The 20,930-nt window shown below is 54.0% G+C and overlaps 1 protein-coding gene across 2 annotated transcripts in view; it reads left to right on the plus strand.

Moving 5' to 3' along the window:
* CDC42BPB (CDC42 binding protein kinase beta) overlaps positions 1–20,930 on the plus strand; it is a 94,697-nt gene that overhangs the window by 65,555 nt on the left and 8,212 nt on the right. For both annotated transcript variants that reach the window (XM_025271444.3, XR_006547079.2), the window contains exons 14-29: positions 264–374; positions 1,377–1,621; positions 1,695–1,800; positions 2,175–2,299; positions 2,677–2,782; positions 8,117–8,265; positions 9,524–9,618; positions 11,470–11,549; positions 14,529–14,618; positions 14,896–14,973; positions 16,175–16,280; positions 16,791–16,927; positions 17,451–17,590; positions 18,729–18,810; positions 19,918–20,134; positions 20,248–20,310. In XM_025271444.3, coding sequence (XP_025127229.3) covers positions 264–374; positions 1,377–1,621; positions 1,695–1,800; positions 2,175–2,299; positions 2,677–2,782; positions 8,117–8,265; positions 9,524–9,618; positions 11,470–11,549; positions 14,529–14,618; positions 14,896–14,973; positions 16,175–16,280; positions 16,791–16,927; positions 17,451–17,590; positions 18,729–18,810; positions 19,918–20,134; positions 20,248–20,310 — 1,930 coding nt within the window. The remainder of the gene's footprint in view (positions 1–263; positions 375–1,376; positions 1,622–1,694; positions 1,801–2,174; positions 2,300–2,676; positions 2,783–8,116; positions 8,266–9,523; positions 9,619–11,469; positions 11,550–14,528; positions 14,619–14,895; positions 14,974–16,174; positions 16,281–16,790; positions 16,928–17,450; positions 17,591–18,728; positions 18,811–19,917; positions 20,135–20,247; positions 20,311–20,930) is intronic.

The raw sequence follows: 20,930 nt of genomic DNA on the forward strand, positions 1-20,930 counted from the left end.
AGAAATCCTTGTTTTCACAAATTTGTATCTTTTCTTGAAATTTAGTTTCAGTGTATCCATTTAAATTAGAATTTAAGCTAACCAGCCATTCTAGTTAAGTCCCAACGTGTATTTCTCAGCCATTAACTTGGATGGAATCTGAGGGAGCATGAAGAATCAGGAAGCTTTCTGGAGGCTCGGTTCCCTGGGACTGCCTCCCCGGGAGGGCTCCAGCCACGGTGGGCCTGGCACGTGGCGGTAAGCAGTGCTCTCTCCCTCCTCAGCTGGAGGCGCAGCTCGAGGACGCGGTGGCCGAGGCCTCCAAGGAGCGCAAGCTGCGGGAACACAGTGAGAACTTTTCCAAGCAAGTGGAGAGTGAGCTCGAGGCCCTCAAGGTAGCGCTGCGAGTCTCTCCTCACCGAGGGAGCGGGGCAGGCCGTGGTCCTTGGCAGCTGCTGGGTGGGAGTCCCGGGATCCCGACGTGGAAGCTCGTGGGAGCTTTTTGCTTTTCAGAACCAGATCCTTCACTTGACCTCCTAGAACCAGCCCTTGTACACTGACACCTCTTGCTTTCTCTGTGTCTTGGTCTGTGAATTCAGTGCAGGTCATTCTGGAAGGGCTCCTCACAGCCCATGTCCTGCTGGTCGTCCACAGGGGGCTGAGGTGGGGTTGGGCTGTAGGAGCTCCCTGTTAGCTGAGAGCCCTCAGATACGGGCCTCCACTTTCTGAGCTTGTCTCCTCATCTGTGCGATGGAGACAGCAGTCTCCTCCCTCTCATAGCTGGCCCTTCGCCTAGACTTGGTGCCGTGACTGCGTCTCCCGGTCCCTCTCTTCACCTCTGTAGTCTGCCCTCTCCAGGCAGCATGTCACTCCAGAGTCAGAGCCCGTCAAGTCTCTACTGGCCGCTGATGGCTTCCCGCGGTCTCGAATAACCCCGACCCCACCCTCCAGCCTCCCCGACGCCCTCCTGTTCTCCAGCCTCGTGCAGCTCGCCCCCCACCCCGCTCTCCTCACCCCCTCACCCCCACGACCCTCCTAGCCTGGCAGCTCAGTGCCCACGTCACCACCCGTGACAGCAGAAACCCTGTGTGACCCTGTCAGCAGGAGGTGCCTGACTCAGGGCCCTCCAGAGAATCCTCTGGCATGAATGAACAGACCACACGAGACCTTGAGGGCCACTCACGTCTGAGTGTGAGCAGGGCCTCGGGGTCCCAGGCAAATCTGGACTCACCCTTTCCAGGGCAGAACCCCCCACCCCCGCAAAGCCTGCCCTGCAGCTGTGGGAAGGATCGGTGCACGCCATCTGGAGCCCTTATTGTGTCTGCCGTGGGCGGGGTGAGGCGGGGCCCTCGAGGAGGATGCAGAGATTTCTGATCTGTCCCAACCTTTGTCCTCAGATGAAGCAGGGGGGCCGTGGGCCAGGTGCCGCCCTAGAACATCAGCAGGAGATTTCCAAGATAAAATCTGAGCTCGAGAAGAAAGTCCTGTTTTATGAAGAGGAACTGGTGAGACGTGAGGCCTCCCACGTGCTGGAGGTGAAGAACGTGAAGAAGGAGGTGCACGACTCCGAAAGCCAGCAGCTGGCCCTGCAGAAAGAGGTGATGGTGCTGAAGGACAAGCTGGAGAAGTCCAGGCGAGAGCGGTGAGTGCGCGCGGGGGCAGGGCCGGGGGCGCGCCGGCGGCCGGGGACCCTGACGCCTGTCCTGCGTCCTCAGGCACAGCGAGATGGAGGAGGCCGTGGGCACCATCAGGGATAAGTACGAGCGGGAGAGGGCGATGCTGTTCGAGGAGAACAAGAAGCTGACTGCCGAGAACGAGAAGGTGATCGAAGGGCTGAGTGTCACTCTGTGGAAGCTGCCATTCTTTTCACTCTTGAGTCTTAGAAGTTGAGGTTTTAAGTAACTTAATTTCTAAATGATGGAATATGTTTGGTCTTCAAAGTGGGATGTCTTCATTTAGTTACAAGCTGCTGATTACCTGTAACCACTAGCTCTGATCACTTTGACACTCACATTTCTATTGAAGCAGGGCTTAAGTTACATATGGCCAGGAACCCCACGTTGGAAGTTAGGTTGGCAAACCCTCATAAAGGTGAATGAAAATGTGAAGACCTTTCGAAAGAGCCTGCAGTTTTGCGGTGCTGACATCATGTGTAAACGAGTAACGAGTCATGTGTCCCGACTGTTTCCCACTAGCTCTGCTCCTTTGTGGACAAGCTCACGGCTCAGAATAGGCAGCTGGAGGATGAGCTACAGGATCTGGCAGCCAAGAAGGAGTCGGTCGCCCACTGGGAGGCCCAGATTGCGGAAATCATCCAGTGGTACGTGCCCGCGGGCCTGGTCACAGTTCCCCAGCCACTGCCCCTGCCTCCACACCTCACGCTGCTCCTCTGCGGGCTCGGTACCCAGTTCACCTCATCTCCCCCAAATCGGTAACGTCCGGGGGCAGCAGTTCGGTCCAGTGACCGTGACGTGGGACTGCAAGTGGGAGACAGCACCCACATGGCCCACGGTGTGGGTCCGGCTGGCCCCGCATGTGGCGATGGAGCAGGGCTTCCGGGAGCCCAGAGAGTGAGCTGGGACTGTCCTGACCAGGGGTCAGCGGTCACGGTGCCTGGGTGGCGAGGTGCTGAGCCTCCGTGTCTTGAGGAGGGACAGCAGGCAGTGCTCGCTCACAGGACGGCCCTTTCCCCTCTAGGGTCAGCGACGAGAAGGACGCCCGGGGTTACCTCCAGGCCCTGGCGTCTAAGATGACCGAAGAGCTCGAGACGCTGCGGAGCTCCAGTCTGGGGTCGAGGACGCTGGTGGGTCTGGGTCTGGAAGCCGCGTCTGTGTTGCTTTGTGACTGTCAGTGGCTCTACCTTAGTGTGAGTTCAGTGATGTCAGAGGCTCCTGTGAGGCCTGCGTCTTTTTTCTAATTTAGGAATTGATGGCTGTGTGGGGTCTTTGTGGCGGCGCGGGCTGCTCTCTAGTTGCGCGGTGTGGCCTCTCGCTGGGGCGGGTCTCCTGTGGAGCACGGGCTGCGAGCACACGGGCTTCAGTAGTGGTGGTGCGCAGGCGTAGCCGCTCTGCGGCAGGTGGGGTCTTCCCAGACCGGGGCTCAAAGCCATATCCCCTGCATCGGCAGGCAGCTTCGTTACCGCCTGCAGCCAGCGCCTTGTCAGTTGTCAGGGGATCACAGATTGCTTCCCCACCATTCATTTGTCTAGCAAATCCCTGTTGAGTTAGCAGGCTTAAGTTAGCACGGGACTCCGCCATTGTACCGAGAAGGCAATGGCACCCCACTCCAGTACTCTTGCCTGGCAAATCCCATGGACAGAGGAGCCTGGTGGGCTACAGTCCATGGGGTCGCTAGGAGTCGGACACCACTAAGCGACTTCACTTTCACGCATTGGAGAAGGAAATGGCAACCCACTCCAGTGTTCTTGCCTGGAGAATCCCAGGGACGGGGGAGCCTGGTGGGCTGCCGTCTATGGGGTCGCACAGGGTCGGACACGACTGAAGCGACTTAGCAGCAGCAGCCGCCCTTGTAGAGGGTGCTTCGTCAGTGTGATGATCCGTTGTCTGGTGACCCGTGTGACTCTGTGAGCCCGGAGCGCGGCCAGCGCCAGGCTGGTGGTGCTGGTCCCTCTCTCCTCTGTCCCCCTTGTTAAACATGCGCGTGTGAGAATCGCAGCGTAAGAGTGCAGGGAAAGAGGAACAACTTCATTAGAATTCCAGCTAGAATTAAACTTCGTGGACCCACAGTTTTATTCCATGTTCTGGTTTGAGGCGGGGGCCGGGGAGACTGAGCTGCCTGTCCCAGCACACAGAACCCGCAGCACACCCGGCCCGTAGACCCAGAACCTCGGGAGTCCCTCCCAGACGGGTTCCAGCGCATCCTCACATCTCACTCTTCTCATGCTTCCATCATCAAAACACAATACTTTGGAAAATATTGACGGTTCATGATCTTATTGAAGGAAAAAAACAGCTGTGTTCTTTGTGATTGGAAACATTTTCGTATTTACATTTATAAACACCGATTAGAACAAGCAGTTTATGTTTCTCATTTCTACTTTTTTCTTCCCATCACGTTTACAAATTCAGTTCAGTTCAGTCGCTCAGTCGTGTCTGACTCTTTGCGACCCCATGAATCGCAGCACACCAGGCCTCCTCCCTGTCCATCACCAACTCCCGGAGTTCACCCAAACTCATGTCCATCGAGTCGGTGATGCCATCCAGCCATCTCATCCTCTGTCGTCCCCTTCTCCTCCTGCCCCCAATCCCTCCCAGCATCAGGGTCTTTTCCAATGAGTCAGCTCTTCGCATGAGGTGGCCAAAGTACTGGAGTTTCAGCTTTAGCATCATTCCTTCCAATGAACACCCAGGACTGATCTCCTTTAGGATGGACTGGTTGGACCTCCTTGCAGTCCAAGGGGCTCTCAAGAGTCTTCTCCAACACCACAGTTCAAAAGCATCAATTCTTTGACGCTCAGCTTTCTTTATAGTCCAACTCTGACATCCATACATGACTATTGGAAAAACCATAGCCTTGACTAGACGGACCTTTGTTGGCAAAGTAATGTTTCTGCTTTTTAATATGCTGTCTAGGTTGGTCATAACTCTCCTTCAGAGGAGTAAGCGTCTTTTAATTTCGTGGCTACAGTCACCATCTGCAGTGATTTTGGAGCCCAGAAAAATAAAGTCAGCCACTGTTACCAGTGTTTCCCCATCTATTTCCCATGAAGTGATGGACAAGATGTCATGATCTTCGTTTTCTGAGTGTTGAGCTTTAAGTCAACTTTTTCACTCTCCTCTTTCACTTTCATTAAGAGGCTCTTTAGTACTTTGCTTTCTGCCATAAGGGTGGTGTCATCTGCTTATCTGAGGTTATTGACATTTCTCCCCGCAATCTTAATTCCAGCTTGTGCTTCATCCAACCCAGCATTTCTCATGATGTACTCTGCATATAAGTTAAATAAGCAGAGTGACAATATACAGCCTTGACGTACTCCTTTTCCTATTTGGAACCAGTCTGTTGTTCCATATCCAGTTCTAACTGTTTGTTCCTGACCTGAATACAGGTTTCTCAAGAGGCAGGTCAGGTGGTCTGGTATTCCCATCTTCTTCAGAATTTTCCACAGTTTATTGTGATCCACACAGTCAAAGGCTTTGGCGTAGTCAAGAAAGCAGAAATAGATGTTTTTCTGGAACTCTCTTGCTTTCTCTATGATCCAGCGGATGTTGGCAATTTGATCTCTGGTTCCTCTGCCTTTTCTAAAACCAGCTTGAACATCTAGAAGTTCACAGTTCACGTATTGCTGAAGCCTGGCTTGGAGAATTTTGAGCATTACTTTACTAGCGTGTGAGATGAGTGCAATTCTGTGGTAGTTGGAACATTCTTTGGCATTGCCTTTCTTTGGGGTTGGAATGAAAACTGACCTTTTCCGGTCCCATGGCCACTGCTGAGTTTTCCAAATTTGCTGGCATATTGAGTGCAGCACTTTCATAGCATCATCTTTTAGGATTTGAAATAGCGCAAATGGAATTCCATTACCTCCACTAGCGTTGTTTGTAGTGATGCTTTCTAAGGCCCACTTGACTTCACATTCCAGGATGTCTGGCTCTAGGTGAGTGATCACACCATCGTGATTATCGAGGTCATGAAGCTCTTTTTTGTACAGTTCTGCTGTGTATTCCTGCCACTTCTTCTTAACGTCTTCTGTTAAGGTCCATACCATTTCTGTCCTTTACTGAGCCCACCTTTGCATGAAATGTTCCCTTGCTGTCTCTGATTTTTTTGAAGAGATCTCTAGTCTTTCCCATTCTATTGTTGCCCTCTATTTCTTTGCACTGATCACTGAGGAAGGCTTTCTTATCTCTCCTTGCTATTCTTTGAAACTCTGCATTCAGATGCTTATATCTTTCCTTTTCTCCATTGTTTATTCGCTTCTCTTCTTTTCACAGCTATTTGTAAGGCCCCCCCAGACAGCCGTTTTGCTTTTTTGCATTTCTTTTTCTTGAGGATGGTCTGGATCCCTGTCTCCTGTACAATGTCATGAAACTCCATCCATAGTTCATCAGGCACTCTATCTATCAGATCTAGGCCCTTAAATCTATTTCCCACTTCCACTGTATAATCGTAAGGGATTTGATTTAGGTCATACCTGAATGGTCTAGTGGTTTTCCCTACTTTCTTCAATTTAAGTCTGAATTTGGCAATAAGGAGTTCATGGTCTGAGCCACAGTGAGCTCCCAGTCTTGTTTTGGCTGACTATATAGAGCTTCTCCATCTTTGGCTGCAAAGAATATAATCAATCTTTCAGTGTTGACCATCTGGTGATGTCCATGTGTAGAGTCTTCTCTTGTGTTGTTGGAAGAGGGTGTTTGTTATGACCAGTGCATTTTCTTGGCAGAACTCTATGAGCCTTTGCCCTGCTTCTTTCTGTACTGCAAGGCCAAACTTGCTTGTTATTCCAGGTGTTTCTTGACTTCCTACTTTTGCATTCCAGTCCCCTATAATGAAGAGGACATCTTTTTTGGGTGTTAGTTCTAAAAGGTCTTGTAGGTCTTCATAGAACCGTTCATCTTCAGCTTCTTCAGTGTTACTGGTCGGGGCATAGCGTTGGATTACTGTGATATTGAATGGTTTGCCTTGGAAACGAACAGAGATCATTCTGTCGTTTTTGAGATTACATCCAAGTACTGCATTTCGGACTCTCTTGTTGACTATGATGCCTACTGCATTTCTTCTGAGGGATTCCTGCCCGCAGTAGTAGATATGATGGTCATCTGAGTTAAATTCACCCATTCCAGTCCATTTTATTTCGCTGATTCCTAAAATGTCTACATTCACTCTTGCCGTCTCCTGTTTAACCACTTCCAATTTGCCTTGATTCATGGACCTGACATTCCAGGTTCCTATGCAGTATTGCTCTTTACAGCATCAGACCTTGCTTCAGTCACCAGTCACATCCACAACTGAGTGTTGTTTTTGCTTTGGCTCCGTCTTTTCATTCTTACTGGAGTTATTTCTCCACTGATCTCCAGTAGCATTTTGGGCACCTGCTGACCTGGGGAGTTCATCTTTCAGTGTCCCATCTTTTTGCCTTTTCATACTGTTCATGGGGTTCTCAAGGCAAGAATACTGAAGTGGTTTGCCATTCCCTTCCCCAGTGGACCACATTTTGTCAGAACCCTCCACCATGACCTGTCTGTCTTGGGTGGCCCTGCACGGCATGGCTCATAGTTTCATTGAGTTAGACAAGACTGGTCCATGTGATCAGATTGGTTAGTTCTCTGTGATTGTGGTTTCTGCCTGTCTGCCCTCGGATGCCCTCTCAGCGCCCTACCATATTACTGGAGTTTCTGTGACCTTGGACGTGGGGTATCTCCTCTTGGCCGCTCGCTGCTCCAGCGCCGCGCAGCTCGCCGCTCCATCCTTGGAAGTGTGTTACCTACTTCCTCCTGGGTCTGGTCACCTGAGCCTCTCTGTGGCTGGTCCCTCCGTCGCCAGTAGGTGGCGCCCCATGTGCTCCCCACACCCCCGTCTCCTCTTTACTCCTACGGAGGAAATATGAAAAATTCTTAACTGTTTTCAGTGAAAACGTAAATAAAAGCCTACCAAGACAGTCTCTCCAGATTTCTCTTATACTCTTGAAAGTCAGTGAAATACATCTGGAGTCTCAATAAGAAAGAAGCTGTCCTCAGCTGGTTTATTTCACTATAGCTTCATCCTTCAGTTCATCCCATCGCGCTTCCTTTCTCTTATTATTTCAGTCTTTTAATGATGTAATTACTAAGATGATAACAGGGCACGATGTTTCAAGAGGTAGAAAAATAAGAATAACTCTGATCCTAGAATATAGCTTAAATTGGTAAAAGAGTGTACTGGGACCATGTAGAGAAATTACCCTATCAGCTCAGTTTTATTTTTAAGAAAGTAAATTGTATTCTTTAGAAGATCTCTAAGAAAGAACTTACAAAATACCAAAACTAAAATTGGGTCCCATGGAATTTAATAACATCCGAGAGTTAATATTTAAATATAATAAAGTCTTAAGATTCAAAGAAGATAAATTACCTGTTAGCATTAATGTTGTTAAAGGAGTGAGTTGGTTCAGAATGTGTTTTAACGTCTGAAACCACCTCTGCAGGACCCGCTCTGGAAAGTTCGCCGCAGTCAGAAGCTGGACATGTCTGCACGGCTGGAACTGCAGTCGGCCCTGGAGGCGGAGATCCGGGCCAAGCAGCTCGTGCAGGAGGAGCTGAGGAAGGTCAAGGACATGAACCTCTCCTTTGAAAGGTGCCTGCCAACCCGGGGCTGTTGGGACGAGCAGAGTGCTGTTCCTGGCGCTCGGTGCTCAGGCCTGGGGCACGGATAAGCATGTGCAGGGTTTTCAGGACAGAATGAGCGTGTGTGAGTCTGCAGTTTTGAAGCATCTGTGTCTCTTTCTGAGTGTGAACAGGGTGCTTGCCGCCCTGAGCTGGGTGACAGGACCCACATATCCATGGACACCTCTCTGGCCTTCCTGTCCACCTCTTCAGCTTAGCGTTTTTTTCTTTAAAAGCTAAAATCAACACACTAAAATATTCAGAATTTTTCCCCACCTTCAAGCAGTCATAGAAAACACTGTTTGACAAGGCAGTGAGTTCAGCAGACGTTTGATGAGAGCCTGCCGTCTGTGGGTTCTGTTCTGTTCCCTCAGGATCTGTAATGAGCTGCAGCCTTAAGAAAGCTGGGCCGACCTGCCTGCGGTGGACCTGTCCACGTGGTTGGCCAAGCCCTGACACGTCTTCATGAGGGGGGGACCTGGAAGTGATGGTGTCAGTGACAGGAAATCGTGTCAGTTTGGGGCTGAAAAACTGATGGTGGTAACAGCTGCTGTTTAAATATACTGCCTCTGCTTGGAGCTGCTGTGAGACCGTTACTGTGAACGCACATGACCCTTCCAGCATCCCTGTGAGGCGAGCGCGTGTACACCCCCCGCCTCACAGAGCGGGGTGAGGGGCGGGCGGTGACCGGTTCCCCTGGCGTCACCATGATCACCACGGGGCTCTGAGCGAGGCTTGCTGCCTGCCTCCCCGCCGGGGTCCGCTGGGCCCGGTGCTGGCCCGTCCTCGCCGCTCTGGGAGCAGAGGCCCCGCTGCGCGTGCAGTGGTGTGGGTCTTCGGCGCGGCCCGCTGTCGCGCTCATTCCAGGGAAGACGCCTGGGGCCTGACAGCTGAGTGACTGAGCCATGCGTCCTCAGAGGCGGGGCCATCGGGGACTCCATTAGGGCCTCATGAGATACACTTTGTAAACTGTGACTTTTTAAGTGACGCTCATGTATGATCCATGACGCAGTGAGCAGCAGCTGATGCTGAGAGTGGGCTTGAGTGTCTGTCAAGTGGGTCTGGGTGCTTTCCCAGACACCTGGGAGAAGCAACCCCCGCAACACACACACACACACACACACCCCACACACACACCCTTCCTACCAACCTACCTACTTCGACGCTCTGAACCAGCACAGAGATGACCTGAGCTCAGGGCACTTAAAGCCTTTTATTTTGTATTTTAGCAAACTAAAGGATTCTGAAGCCAAAAATAGAGAACTACTAGAAGAAATGGAAATTTTGAAGAAGAAGATGGAAGAAAAGTTTAGAGCAGATACTGGTAAATTAGTATCATAAGCTTCTGAATTGTTTACATATAAACCTTTTTTAATGAAATGGTTTTATTTTAGATTTAATTTCTTTTAATTTTAATGGTTTTTAGTTCTATAAGGAAAGCGCTTGCCCTAATCCCAAAGCCCAAATTCTGAAATAGGGTTTGTCCAAAGACGCCTTCCCAAAAAGGCAGCCACAGTTTTCGGTGTGTCCTTCCCTTTGTTCTACCTTGAAAATATAAAGCCGGTGCCTGTGTCTGTGTCATTAGGCCTCACAGAGGCCTGGCCTGCCCTGACCTGTGATCGGGTGAGGCCACGACCCTTGGCTGGCGGCCCGGGTCCTTCGTGCAGCCAGCTCGGCACAGCACCCGCTGGGAGTCCTGCTGCTCCGGTCCCCTGTGGCGGGGCGTGCCGCGTGCGTGCGACATTTGCTGCAGGGCTGCTGGTGGAGGGGGAGCGTGCGCACACTCAGGCCCAGCCGCGCCGGCTCTGGGCTCTGCTCCTGTGCTGTGGGTTTGTGTCCCCGGCACAGGGCAGGCGGGGGTCCCTGCCCTGCAGCCTCGCCCACCAGGGGTGACCTCGCTTGGAGCGGGTGAGAAGTGGCACCACGTTCACAGTTCTTACAAGCAAGGTTGCGCATCTTTTCACGTGTTTGAGGGCAGTTTGTACCTCACTCTGTGGTTTATAGATTGGTATTTTCTACCCATTTGTATAAGTTCAGACTGTGGCTTTTTCTTAATTCTTAGAAGCTGTTTATATGTTGAGGGCTAGAGTCTTTTGTTTGACAAAAGTTGCAAATAATCTTCCTAGTTTGTCTTTTTGTCTTTTTACTTGGCTTATTTTTTTTTATTTTATCTATCCTTGGCTGTGCTGGGTCTTTGTTGCTGCAGGAGCCCCTGCAGTGGGCTTCTCGTCGCTGTGGCCTCTCTCACGGCAGAGCACGGGCTCCAGGGCATGTGGCCTTCCCTTGCTGCGGTCCCTGGGCTCTAGAGACAGAGCTCAGTAGTCGTGGGGCACAGACTTACCTGCCCCTCGGCCAGTGGGGTCTTCCCGGATCAGGGGTCACACCCGTGCGTCTTGCGTCTGCAGGCAGTTTACCACTGAGCCACCAGGGAAGCCCGATTTTTTTTTTTTTTTTTTTTTGCCAAGCATTACATGTTTTTTTTATTACCGTTTTCATTTTGTTTTGCTATTTTAATTTTTATGTGTCAGATTTGTTAGTTTTTTTCCCTATTTTAAGTCATAGGGAAATATTCCCCAAGTCCCCAGTTGTTCAAGTAATTCACCCATGTTTTCTTCAGATACTTCTGTGACTTCATTTTTAAACTTTGGATTACTGACCCATCGGGAAGTTACTGTGACGTACAGCTTGAGGAGGACCCGTTCTGTCTTTTGTTCCGAGACTTGTTAGCTGTCTGATGCCAGTCATTAAACAGTTCCTCTCGATGCTGACTTCAGATGTCAGCCTCACCATAGATGAGATGAGTTGCTATGGGGGCTGAGGGCTGTTTCTGGGTTTCTACCTTGTTCATTGTCCACAGGCAGGACCCATGCTTCTAATTAGAACATGTGCTTCAGTGAATCGGCGTCAGTATTTGGTAGGTCTCCTCCCCTACCACCCCCTAATTTTTAGAGGGGTGGTAGGTAGTCTTCCTACCACCTTTTTGCCAGGTAGTCTTCCTTGGTTACTCCAGATGTCCAGCTCTGGGGCAAGTTTAATGGTATTTTTACTGTAATCGCATCAGATTTGTCAGTTCACTTACAGAGAATTGCTATCTTGATGATACTGATTCTTCCCATAAAGCTTAAGAAACAGTCTTAAATTTTATACCTTGACAAGTCTCGTTTTATTCTTACAGGACTCAAACTTCCAGATTTTCAGGATTCTATTTTTGAGTATTTCAACACTGCACCTCTTGCACATGATCTGACATTTAGAGTAAGTATTTTTTTAAGTGACAAATGAATTTATGATAAATTAGAAGTATTAATAGTTTAATTTGGTTTGGCTACCTGTGACCACAAACATACCAGTAAGTTAACATGTGACAGTTTGAGACAGTTAAGGTACGTGAAGTGCACCCAGAGAAGTGTTCCCACTTCCTCAAATCACATGGGGTGAAGGAAGTGCTTGGCACCTTCAGGAAAGAGACCCCCGCCAGCCTCCGCCTGGGCAGTGAGTGTTTCAGACAGTTTTTAAAACACACATTCTCCCCGGGCAGCCGGTCACGTTACCCCTTCAGGGGCTTCTGTGCAGACTCGCCGATGGGTGGGGTGGCTGGTATGGAAGAACAGCCCGGCTGCGGGCCCCCTGTTGAGGTCCTGGTGGTGCAGCTCAGTGCCTCCGCTCGGGGTGACCACGCCAGAGGCAGCCAGAGCCCCTGGGACACAGAAAGCAGCTCCTGGGAGCAGCTGGGCCCGTCCTCCTCGGCCGCTGAGGCTCTTCACGGCACCCCTTGGAGGCGGGGCAGTCGGTCCTTCTTCCGCCAAACTGCAGGGTGGACCCTTCCTGGCCACCCCTGAGACACGCCGGCAGGTCTCACTAACGGGCCCCCTGATGTGTTTGTCGTTGCTTTTGTTTCCTTTTTACCAGAACACTGTACACCTGCAGGAAGCGGAAAGCAGCACGGTGAACACACACGTGCCTCTCGCCTGGCGTTCTGCCCCTTGCTCTCTCCCTCTCTCTGTACACACGGAGCTTTCTGAGTGTGAGGTGCAGCATTGTGACCCGCAGACACTAAGCTGTCCGGTGCTTCTTTGCTGAGGTCACTGAGCACAGGGCCACCCCCCTGTGCCCAGGAGCCAGCACCTCTCTGGTCTCCTTCCATCTGGAGTCGCGCCCCCCCACCCCCATTTATAACCTGATATTTTTGTAGTGTCCAAACCGGTTGTCTTGTAGATTATCCTCCACTCTTCCTCTTGATTAGACATGGGTTGGAAGTTCTGATGTGAACTCTATACCGGAGATGGTGTGTTCTTCCTGCGAGTGGAGGCTACTTGGCTCAGCACTGGGGATGCTAAGCTTCTTGGCCCTGAGGTGGAGGTGGTGTCCGCGGACCTGCCCCAGAGGGACTCAGGAGGCACCAGTGGTCATCTGTGGGTTAGCGGACCACCATGATCCTAGCCTAGACCAGTTGTTACAAAACCAAAGCAGATCTGTGTTGCTCTCAGCATTCTGGGCACCCACCTATTTACATGAACCTGTCAAGAGGGGTTTTTATCGAATGTGTGATGCCGCCTTTTCCCTTAAGTCCTCAGTTTTTAAGAAGCAAATACATGTAACTGTTTACGCTGGTGGCTCTTCCAGACACAGGCTGCTGGTCAGCCCCGTGCCTCCTCCCAGCGCTGCAGGGCCACAGACTCCCAAGAGGCTGAGACTCAGGTCATGGCCAGGATGGGGTGGCTTTTCTCTAGAGCTCATGGACGGCAGCAGGCCATGGGCCAGGTGGCCTCTAGCGCGTCCCTCCTGTCACAGGGGGTGGCCAGAGGGGCAGGCTGCGCGTGATCCGAGACCCCGTCCCCTGTAGCCAGCACTCCTGCCGTTTTTCACGTTTAGTTTTCGTCCCTCGCTACCCCGTGACTTAAGTAGGAAGAACAGTTACTGATGAAAAACTGCTTGGTCAGAGTCGGGTGTGTTAGGAGGGTTTGCAGACCTGAGAATCTTCTGATAGAAGCTCCTGATCTGCCTTCCCCGTGCGAAGCTGTGCTTTACACTAAAATGCTGGCCACAGCACTGAATCAGTAGATTTTCCTGGAGGTTTATATCAGGTGGGAATGCTGGTTTTCGTTCCTCCCGTCTGTCACAAGCAAGGGCTCCGTCTCCTCCCGCATGTCCTCTCTGCCAGCCTCTTGGGAAGAAGTCAGTCACTGCCAGCGTGGGGCCTGCGCTCATCGCCTCCGAGTGCGGACCCCTCCCCATCCCGTCTACACCCTTTCGGTTAATTGTCCGGCCAAATGAAACTAGCAGGGCTGTTCCTTGGCTGCAGTTAAATTACGAAATGTTCTTTTGCCCTTCGTTTATCTAAAAATGCATTTATCTAAAAACTCATTTATATACCTCATTTATGGGGGAAAGTTGCTTATATCTGTGGCTAATGGATCTGGCCTTTCCCTTACGAGTGTGCTCACTGGATTTACATATCGCAGTTCATAGTCATGCGTGTGTCTCTGTGTGCACCCTGCCTTCCCTGTGAATTTGGCTCCTTAGGCAGCAGCCTGGTTAATTTGAGCCAGTGGAAAGTGTTTCTCTGATGTGGTTCGATGGGATTTCAGTGTGGAACTACCTGCCCAGCTACCCTGGGTCACCTGTAGACAACACTACGTAAATTGTGTGTGTTCGTAAAACACAGTTGCTGGTGACAGGGGAATGTTTGAGTCGGGAGCACTCCTGAGGTCGTCTGTAGGTGGTTTTAGAATGCGGCTCTAGCTTCAGCTTGTAAAAGTAATTTGAGAGTCTTGGATTCTTAGAACCAAGCATTGCTTCCCTGTGTCATGGAACTTAAAGGGAAATTCCTCCTTCTGGTCATAGGTCCACAGCCCTTTTCAATGTTAGAATTTATTCTCGGTCCCAGAAATGAGGTTCTGGAGCATGTGGCCACTTGAGCTTAGGGCTCCCGGGTGTAGAGTGAGTCACGGCCTGCGAGCTCAGAGGGCGGGCGGACCAGGCTGCGGTTGGAGGGTGAGGCCTCGGCGGTAACCCTCCCTCACAGTCGCCCCCACCCCAGGACGCTGAGGGCAGTGGTCTCGGGAAGGCAAGACAGTTGTGAGTGAGGTGGGGTCCGTGGTGGGACTGAGTCTGGGCTGGGACCCCAGGTCCCGAGTGAAACGCACTTTTTAAATGAAGAACGTGCAGTTAGCCTCTGACTTCCGCAGGATGAGTTCCCTTATCCCCACAGTGTTTCTCTGCCTTTGTTTTCAGACCAGCTCCACTAGTGAGCAAGAAACACAAGCTCCAAAGCCAGAGGCGTCCTTAGTGGTCTCTGTGGCCACGGGCGCAGAGCAGCCGGAGGTGAGCATCGCCCCGTCGACCCCCAAGAGCCGGGCTCTGACCCCTCCCCATGTCTGTGCGCCTCGCGGACCCTCACAGGCACTGCCCTGGCAGCTTGTCCCTCTGAGGCAGCCTCGTTTGAGAATTCCCGTTGGGGCCTCAGCCTGCTGAGGGCGGCTCCACGGCTGTCCCGACAGCACAGTGGATTGAGACTGCAGAACGGTTCCTGCTAATCAGTGCTGCCGAGTGAGGCGTGCGCTGAGCTGGACGCTGCTCACCTGTCCCCGCTTGTCCCCAGGACGTGGCCCGGGCCCCTCAGAGGCTGCCCGCCGTACCGCTGCCCACCGCACAGACCCTCGCTCTGGCGGGACCAAAGGTAGGGCTGCTTGCTCTTCCCTGGGGGGCAGGCGGGTTTCTTGGTTTTAGGTGACTTTGTGTAAACAAGCCGAACTTAATATTTTCGTTTACAGAGTAATGTTTTGTTCTGAGTAGTGTGTTGAGCCATAAAGTGTCAGGACCCTGTGTTTTCTTAATTAAACCAGTGACACATGAATGTATTTTAATTGGAAAATTTCAGAGTCTGGTCTCCCTGGTCCTCTTCCCTCTCTCCCCAGACCACGTCTCCTTCCCTGGTAGTGTGCCGCTCTCCGTTAAGTGTCTGTTAAGTCCCTGCTTCACATGTTTTCCCATGTATCTGGTTGCACTTGGAGCCCTAGAGAAGCATGTGGTTTTGGGGAGGCAATTTTCCCCCCACGTAAATGGAAAGCTGCTGAACGTGCTGCTTCCTAACTTGTCGTGCTCGTCAGTGTATCTTGGAGAGCTGAGCCCGACTTTGAGGGTGTGATGAGGCCCTAGGTTCCCAGCTGAGCAGACATCTGGCCTCACGTGCTGGGTGCTTTTCTTCTTTAACTTAGGCATGGCCTCTCTTAAGGCTGAAGCTGCAGACAGCCGTGCCTGCTAGAGACAGGGGGCTTGGTTTCATTTGAGTCTAGCCAACAGCCAGGCTTTGGGCTTGCGGCTCTCAGGGAGGCAGAGAGCAGACCGGGCTCTGGGTTTTGTGCTGGTCGAGCCCTCATTCTGACGAACGGCTCAACATCTTCTGGGCCCTGAAGGGCGCGGATCCCTGCTCTTTGCTGCCTTGAGCTTCACCAGCGCTGAGGTTCTCATTCCATTGTCCATGGCGTCCCCGTCTGGTCTGCCAGTGAGGAGTGTTGGGTTTTTACAGACTCTTCCTGGGAGGAATGAGCTGCTGTGGGGGGCTGTGCACCCCAAAATGTGGCCCAGGTCAGCCCTGGAGCCCCTGCTCGCGCCAGTGTGTTTTCAGTGGTGTCTCTGCGGCGCCCCGGCCCGCCAGCCTCACCGGCGTGGGCAGAGAGGGTGCTCGCTGTGGGAGGCGCATGTGGGCTCGTTCTCTGGGTCAGCCTCTCCGTGGATGGCACCCCTGGGAGCCGTGTACCTCATGGCGAAAGCACGCGATTCAGCCTCTAGAGGTCGCGCCCCGGAGGTTGAAACGTTTGCTCACGAGCAGGTGGCCCCATCCCCACCTCCCTGTCTCACCCTCGACGTCCTTCCTGCAGCCAAAGGCACACCAGCTGAGCATCAAGTCCTTCTCCAGCCCCACACAATGCAGCCACTGCACCTCCCTGATGGTGGGGCTGATCCGCCAGGGCTACGCCTGCGATGGTGAGTGCGCCTGCCCGCCGCGAGGGCCCGGGGTTGGGGCGTGGTGAAGGCCTGGAGCCCGGGGTGGCCCAACCGGGAGGGGGCCCCGGAGGCTCCTCTGCTGGCTGAGCCAGGCACAGCCAAGGTTGAAGTCCTGCTGCAGCGGACAGCGCGCTGCTCCGGGGTGGCCAGGGCACCTCTCATCCTTGTTTGCTGTAAAGTTAACATCCACGTCTGTTTTCCAAAGTAAGGGAAAGCAGAGTAAAAAGAGCTTTAAAGTATTTCACTACCAAGTCGTCTGGAGAAGCACCGCCGTGTGGCCTGTTCTTCCGGGTCTGTCATTACCAGCATTTCACGCCTCCGAGTCGTGTGCCTGCCCTGTGCCAGGGCCAATGAGTGTGCAGAGAAGTTAATCGACACCCGTGTCCCTGAGTGTCTGTGGGAACTGTCCCTTCTGGGGGCGCCACGCGTCCCTCGTGACACCCCCCTGCTGTGGGGTGCGAGTCTCACGGCACCTCCCCGCTTTTGCAGTGTGCTCGTTCGCCTGCCATGCGTCCTGCAGAGACCGCGCCCCCCAGGTGTGCCCCGTCCCCCCCGAGCAGTCCAAGCGGCCTCTAGGTGTGGACGTGCAGAGAGGCATAGGGACAGCCTACAAGGGCTACGTGAAGGTAGGATGTGACCCGCAGCCGTGCTCAGGCGGGCGGCCAGCCTGCTGCCCACAGCCAAGTCCGGCTGCACTGGAAATCCATCCCTTTGCCCCATGTGCCGGTTCCGGGTGCACTGTCCTCCTGGGTCCTTTGGACCCCGCAGAAACACTCATCCAAGGCCTCTTGTCCCACCCCCTGGACTGATGGGCTTTAAGCCCAGTGCCATCTGAAGGTGCTGTGCCGGGCCCAGCACTCCATGACACGCCACGTGTCACAGCACGCCATGTCTGCTCTGAGCACGCCCATGCACTGAGCCACCCACCTTGTCTCCTGCAACCCCTTTGGTGATGGGGGGCTCCTCCCCAGCAGCGTCGCGAGCTTTCCTGGGCCCAGACGCAGCTCTGCTCCTAGCCTCGGCTGGCCAAGCAGCAGCGGGGGAGGACCCTGGCACGGCAGCCGCCTCAGAGAAGTCTCCCGGGCCTGCCTTTGCACTGCCTGCGGCTGGCGCCCTGGCCCTGGGGAACACGGTCACTTTGATCTGCAGATCCCCAAACCAACCGGGGTGAAGAAGGGGTGGCAGCGAGCCTTCGCGGTGGTCTGTGACTGCAGGCTCTTCCTGTACGACCTGCCCGAGGGCAAGTCCGCCCAGCCCGGCGTCCTGGCCAGCCAAGTCTTGGACCTCAGGTCAGTGTGTGCGGCCCGCCCTCGTCCTGGGCCTGTCGCCTGACCTGCGTGTCTTACGGCGGGGGTTCACTGCTTGGTCGTCTTTAACCTTGTTCCTTCCTTCACATCCTTAGTCGTTGTGCCACTCTGAAACGGGCCCGCTAGAAACCTTCCCGCTGTGGATGTTTTTGCCCTGGAAGATTTGCCAAGTAGGCATCTAATGAGAAAATGATGCACAGATAGAATACAGAGAGAATACAGCCCAGGCAGTGCGCAGCCGGGGCGGCCTGTCTGCTCTGCCTCTGGGAGCCCTGACTCCCTGTGGCCGCCGCGCCCGCTCAGAGGCACCTCTCGTAACCCCCTCGTGCCTCCTCAGCTCCCTCCTGCCATCAGCACAGGAAAGCACGGAGCCCCCCATTAACACCTCACTCCCTGGAATGGGCAGAATAGCAGCACTCTGAGGCCTGGGGCTGTGGGAAGACTAAGCCAGTTAAGAAACAGGGCGAGCTTAGCTTGGAGCCTGGGGTTGCAGCTGCCACGGCAGCCACATCCCCCACGTGGAGAGCCTGCCACCTGCCCCAGCCACCTGCTCTGCCACCTGCCCTGCAGCTGCCTCTGCAGCATCGGTACCTGGGGGCCCGTGGGGCAGGGGTGACTGGGGGCACCTGTGGTTTGGAAACGTCCCCAGGTGGTCCTGCCCATCCCCCCTACACGCACGCACATGCATGTGCACACACACACATAGGTGTGCCCAGCCCAGCCGTGCTGAGGATGCACTGGGCGTCCCGGGCGTCTGCTGCTCACAGCCCAGGGTCGAGAGTGGCTGGGACTCCCTGGCTGCCACAGCAGACTTCATTCCCCTGTTTACGGCCAAGCAGAGGACACAGCAGAGATGTGGTGTGTGCCTGCCGCGCGGCCTGGCACAGCCAGAGCAGTGTGGCTCGGGGAGGGGTTAAGTGCCCGACGCCCCCCACCATCGAAACGCGTGCGCGAGGCTCACCCTGCGTAGGTTGGCTTTGTCAGTACCAGTGTTTCCTATCCGGGTGGAGGCAGGGGGCCGCCACTGTGTTCTGGAAGGTTTTCCCAGAGGTGTCCTCTCTCATCGTGGTCCCATGGGTGGAGGACAGGCCCTGTGTTCTGAACGTGTTATTTCTTACAGAGATGAAGAGTTCTCTGTGAGCTCCGTCCTGGCTTCAGACGTCATACACGCCTCACGCCGAGATATTCCATGTATATTCAGGGTACGTTTTTTCCTGGTTTTTCAACATGTTTCATTAATCATTAAAGAAGTGCATGTGGCTAAAATGAAAGGGTTGTTACTGAGCATTTCCTAGTGTGGTAGCAAGGGGCCTGCGTGAAGGGACCTCCTGTTTCTCTAGACTGTGGGCCTCTCGGCTCATCCAGCCACCAGCCCCCCAGGGCCAGGCCTTCCAGCTCCATCCTCATCTGCAGTCTGTCCTGGCCCCTCCGTCCAGGGTACTGGCCGCTGAAGCTGCCTCATGGGTTGGCTGTAGGGAAACGGGCCCTTCAGCCTCCCTCCCGGGACTCGCTGGCCATTGACCCGAGCAAAGCAGGAAAGAAATCAGTAGATGCTGCTGTCAGCAGCCTTGTTGGCGGAGGGGGGGCGCACCCTGCTGGGCTGGTGGTGGTGCTGTGGCTTCAGGAAGCTTCCAGAAGACTGAGTTCCCCCTCCACTGGGAATTTTCACAGCTGCAGTAAAATCTGGTTGACCACAAAACCAAGACCACGGGTCATTTTCTGTTAAATCGCGTCTCTATTCAGAACCTGCCTCTGTATGTCGTACAGAGAGTTGCCATCGCTGTGGCCAGATGATTCTGTAGCAGCAAGGGTCGCTTGCGGTGCCTGGGGTTTGGGGAGCCCCCAGGGAGGTGGGTGTGCGAGAGTGCCTTGTCCGTGGATGTTGTTTTATGTTGTTTTTCCCCTTTCTTTTTGTCTGTTTTCTTGGCTTTGGCTGCACTGTACAGCTTTTGGGATCTCAGTTTCCTGACCTAGGGTTGAACCTGGGCCCTTGGCAGTGAGAGTGTGGCATCCTGACCACTGGACTGCCAGGGAACTCCTACTCTAGCTGGACGCATTCTGAGAGTGGGTTTCCTGGCTGTGACAAGAGCAGTTAGAAAGAACAGTTAGCTGGTTTTGGTGAGAGTGGAGTGCCCTGCACTCAGAGGTCAGGCTGCTCACGGCCCCTGCGGGCGGCTGCACCGGGATCCCGGTGGCCCCCAGAGGGAACGCTCCAGGCAGCGGCCTCGTGCTCGCCCCTCTAGGCTGCCTGGCACTGGCTCCGTGTGCCGTTGTCTTATGACTCGTTTGTCTTGTTTTCTGTCCTGAAGGTGACGGCCTCTCTCTTAGGTGCCCCTTCTAAGACCAGCTCGCTGCTCATCCTGACGGAGAACGAAAACGAGAAGCGGAAGTGGGTGGGGATCTTGGAGGGCCTGCAGGCCATCCTCCAGAAGAACCGCCTGCAGAGCCAGGCGGTGCACGTGCCCCAGGAGGCCTACGACAGCTCGCTGCCCCTCATCAAGGCCGTGCTCACGGCCGCCATCCTGGGTGCGTGTCCCGCGCTGCGGTGCCCACGCAGGGGGCCAGGGCGGGTGGGCAGCATGGGGACTCGTAGTTACTCCGGAGATAGAGGATCGTGACTTCCTTTGCGTCGTCCACAGACGGGGACCGGATCGCCATTGGCCTCGAGGAAGGGCTCTACGTCATAGAGGTGACCCGGGATGGTGAGTGTGTGGCACTTGGGCCGTCCGTTCTGTGCCGCAGGCAGGGGTCAGTGGTGGGGACGCGTGGGCATTAAGGTGGGTTCCCTGGATGGCGGAGTTCAGTCTCCGCATCAGAGAGCTTCACAGAGAAGGAGATCAGCCAGCGGCTGAGGAGAGGAACAGGCCACAAATGAGACCGATGGTGGACAGCTGTCTGGCGCTTGTCCGCCTGCCCCAGCGCCCGCCTGGTCCAGTGAGATGCCGAGAGCAGTCTCGAGAGTCCTCCTGGGAAGGACGGGGCAAGGGGAGACGGGTCCTTAATTCCCGGGCACACCAAGGCCTTATCAGACAAAACGCTCCTTCCTTCGCTTCACGTTTTGACTTTTCATTCCTCCCAGAAGAAAAAGCAGGAGTATCCCCAAGTCTGCCCGGGCCTGGCTCCAGGGATCTCCCTGGTGAACAGGGGGCTTCCCTGAGAGGGCAGTGGCCCCTTCCCCGGGAGCCTGGGGTCTCGGCACTCCAGCCCCAGGGAAGAGAGGGGAGCGTGTGTGGCTCTGGGGTGGTGGCTGCTCTTGCAGAGCTGTTCCCCATCAGGATCCAGACCCAGGGCTCTGACTCAAACCCCAGTGGAGGTCCTGACC

Source organism: Bubalus bubalis, chromosome 20, assembly GCF_019923935.1.
Source record: "Bubalus bubalis isolate 160015118507 breed Murrah chromosome 20, NDDB_SH_1, whole genome shotgun sequence".
NCBI classification, from domain to species: Eukaryota; Metazoa; Chordata; class Mammalia; order Artiodactyla; family Bovidae; genus Bubalus; species Bubalus bubalis.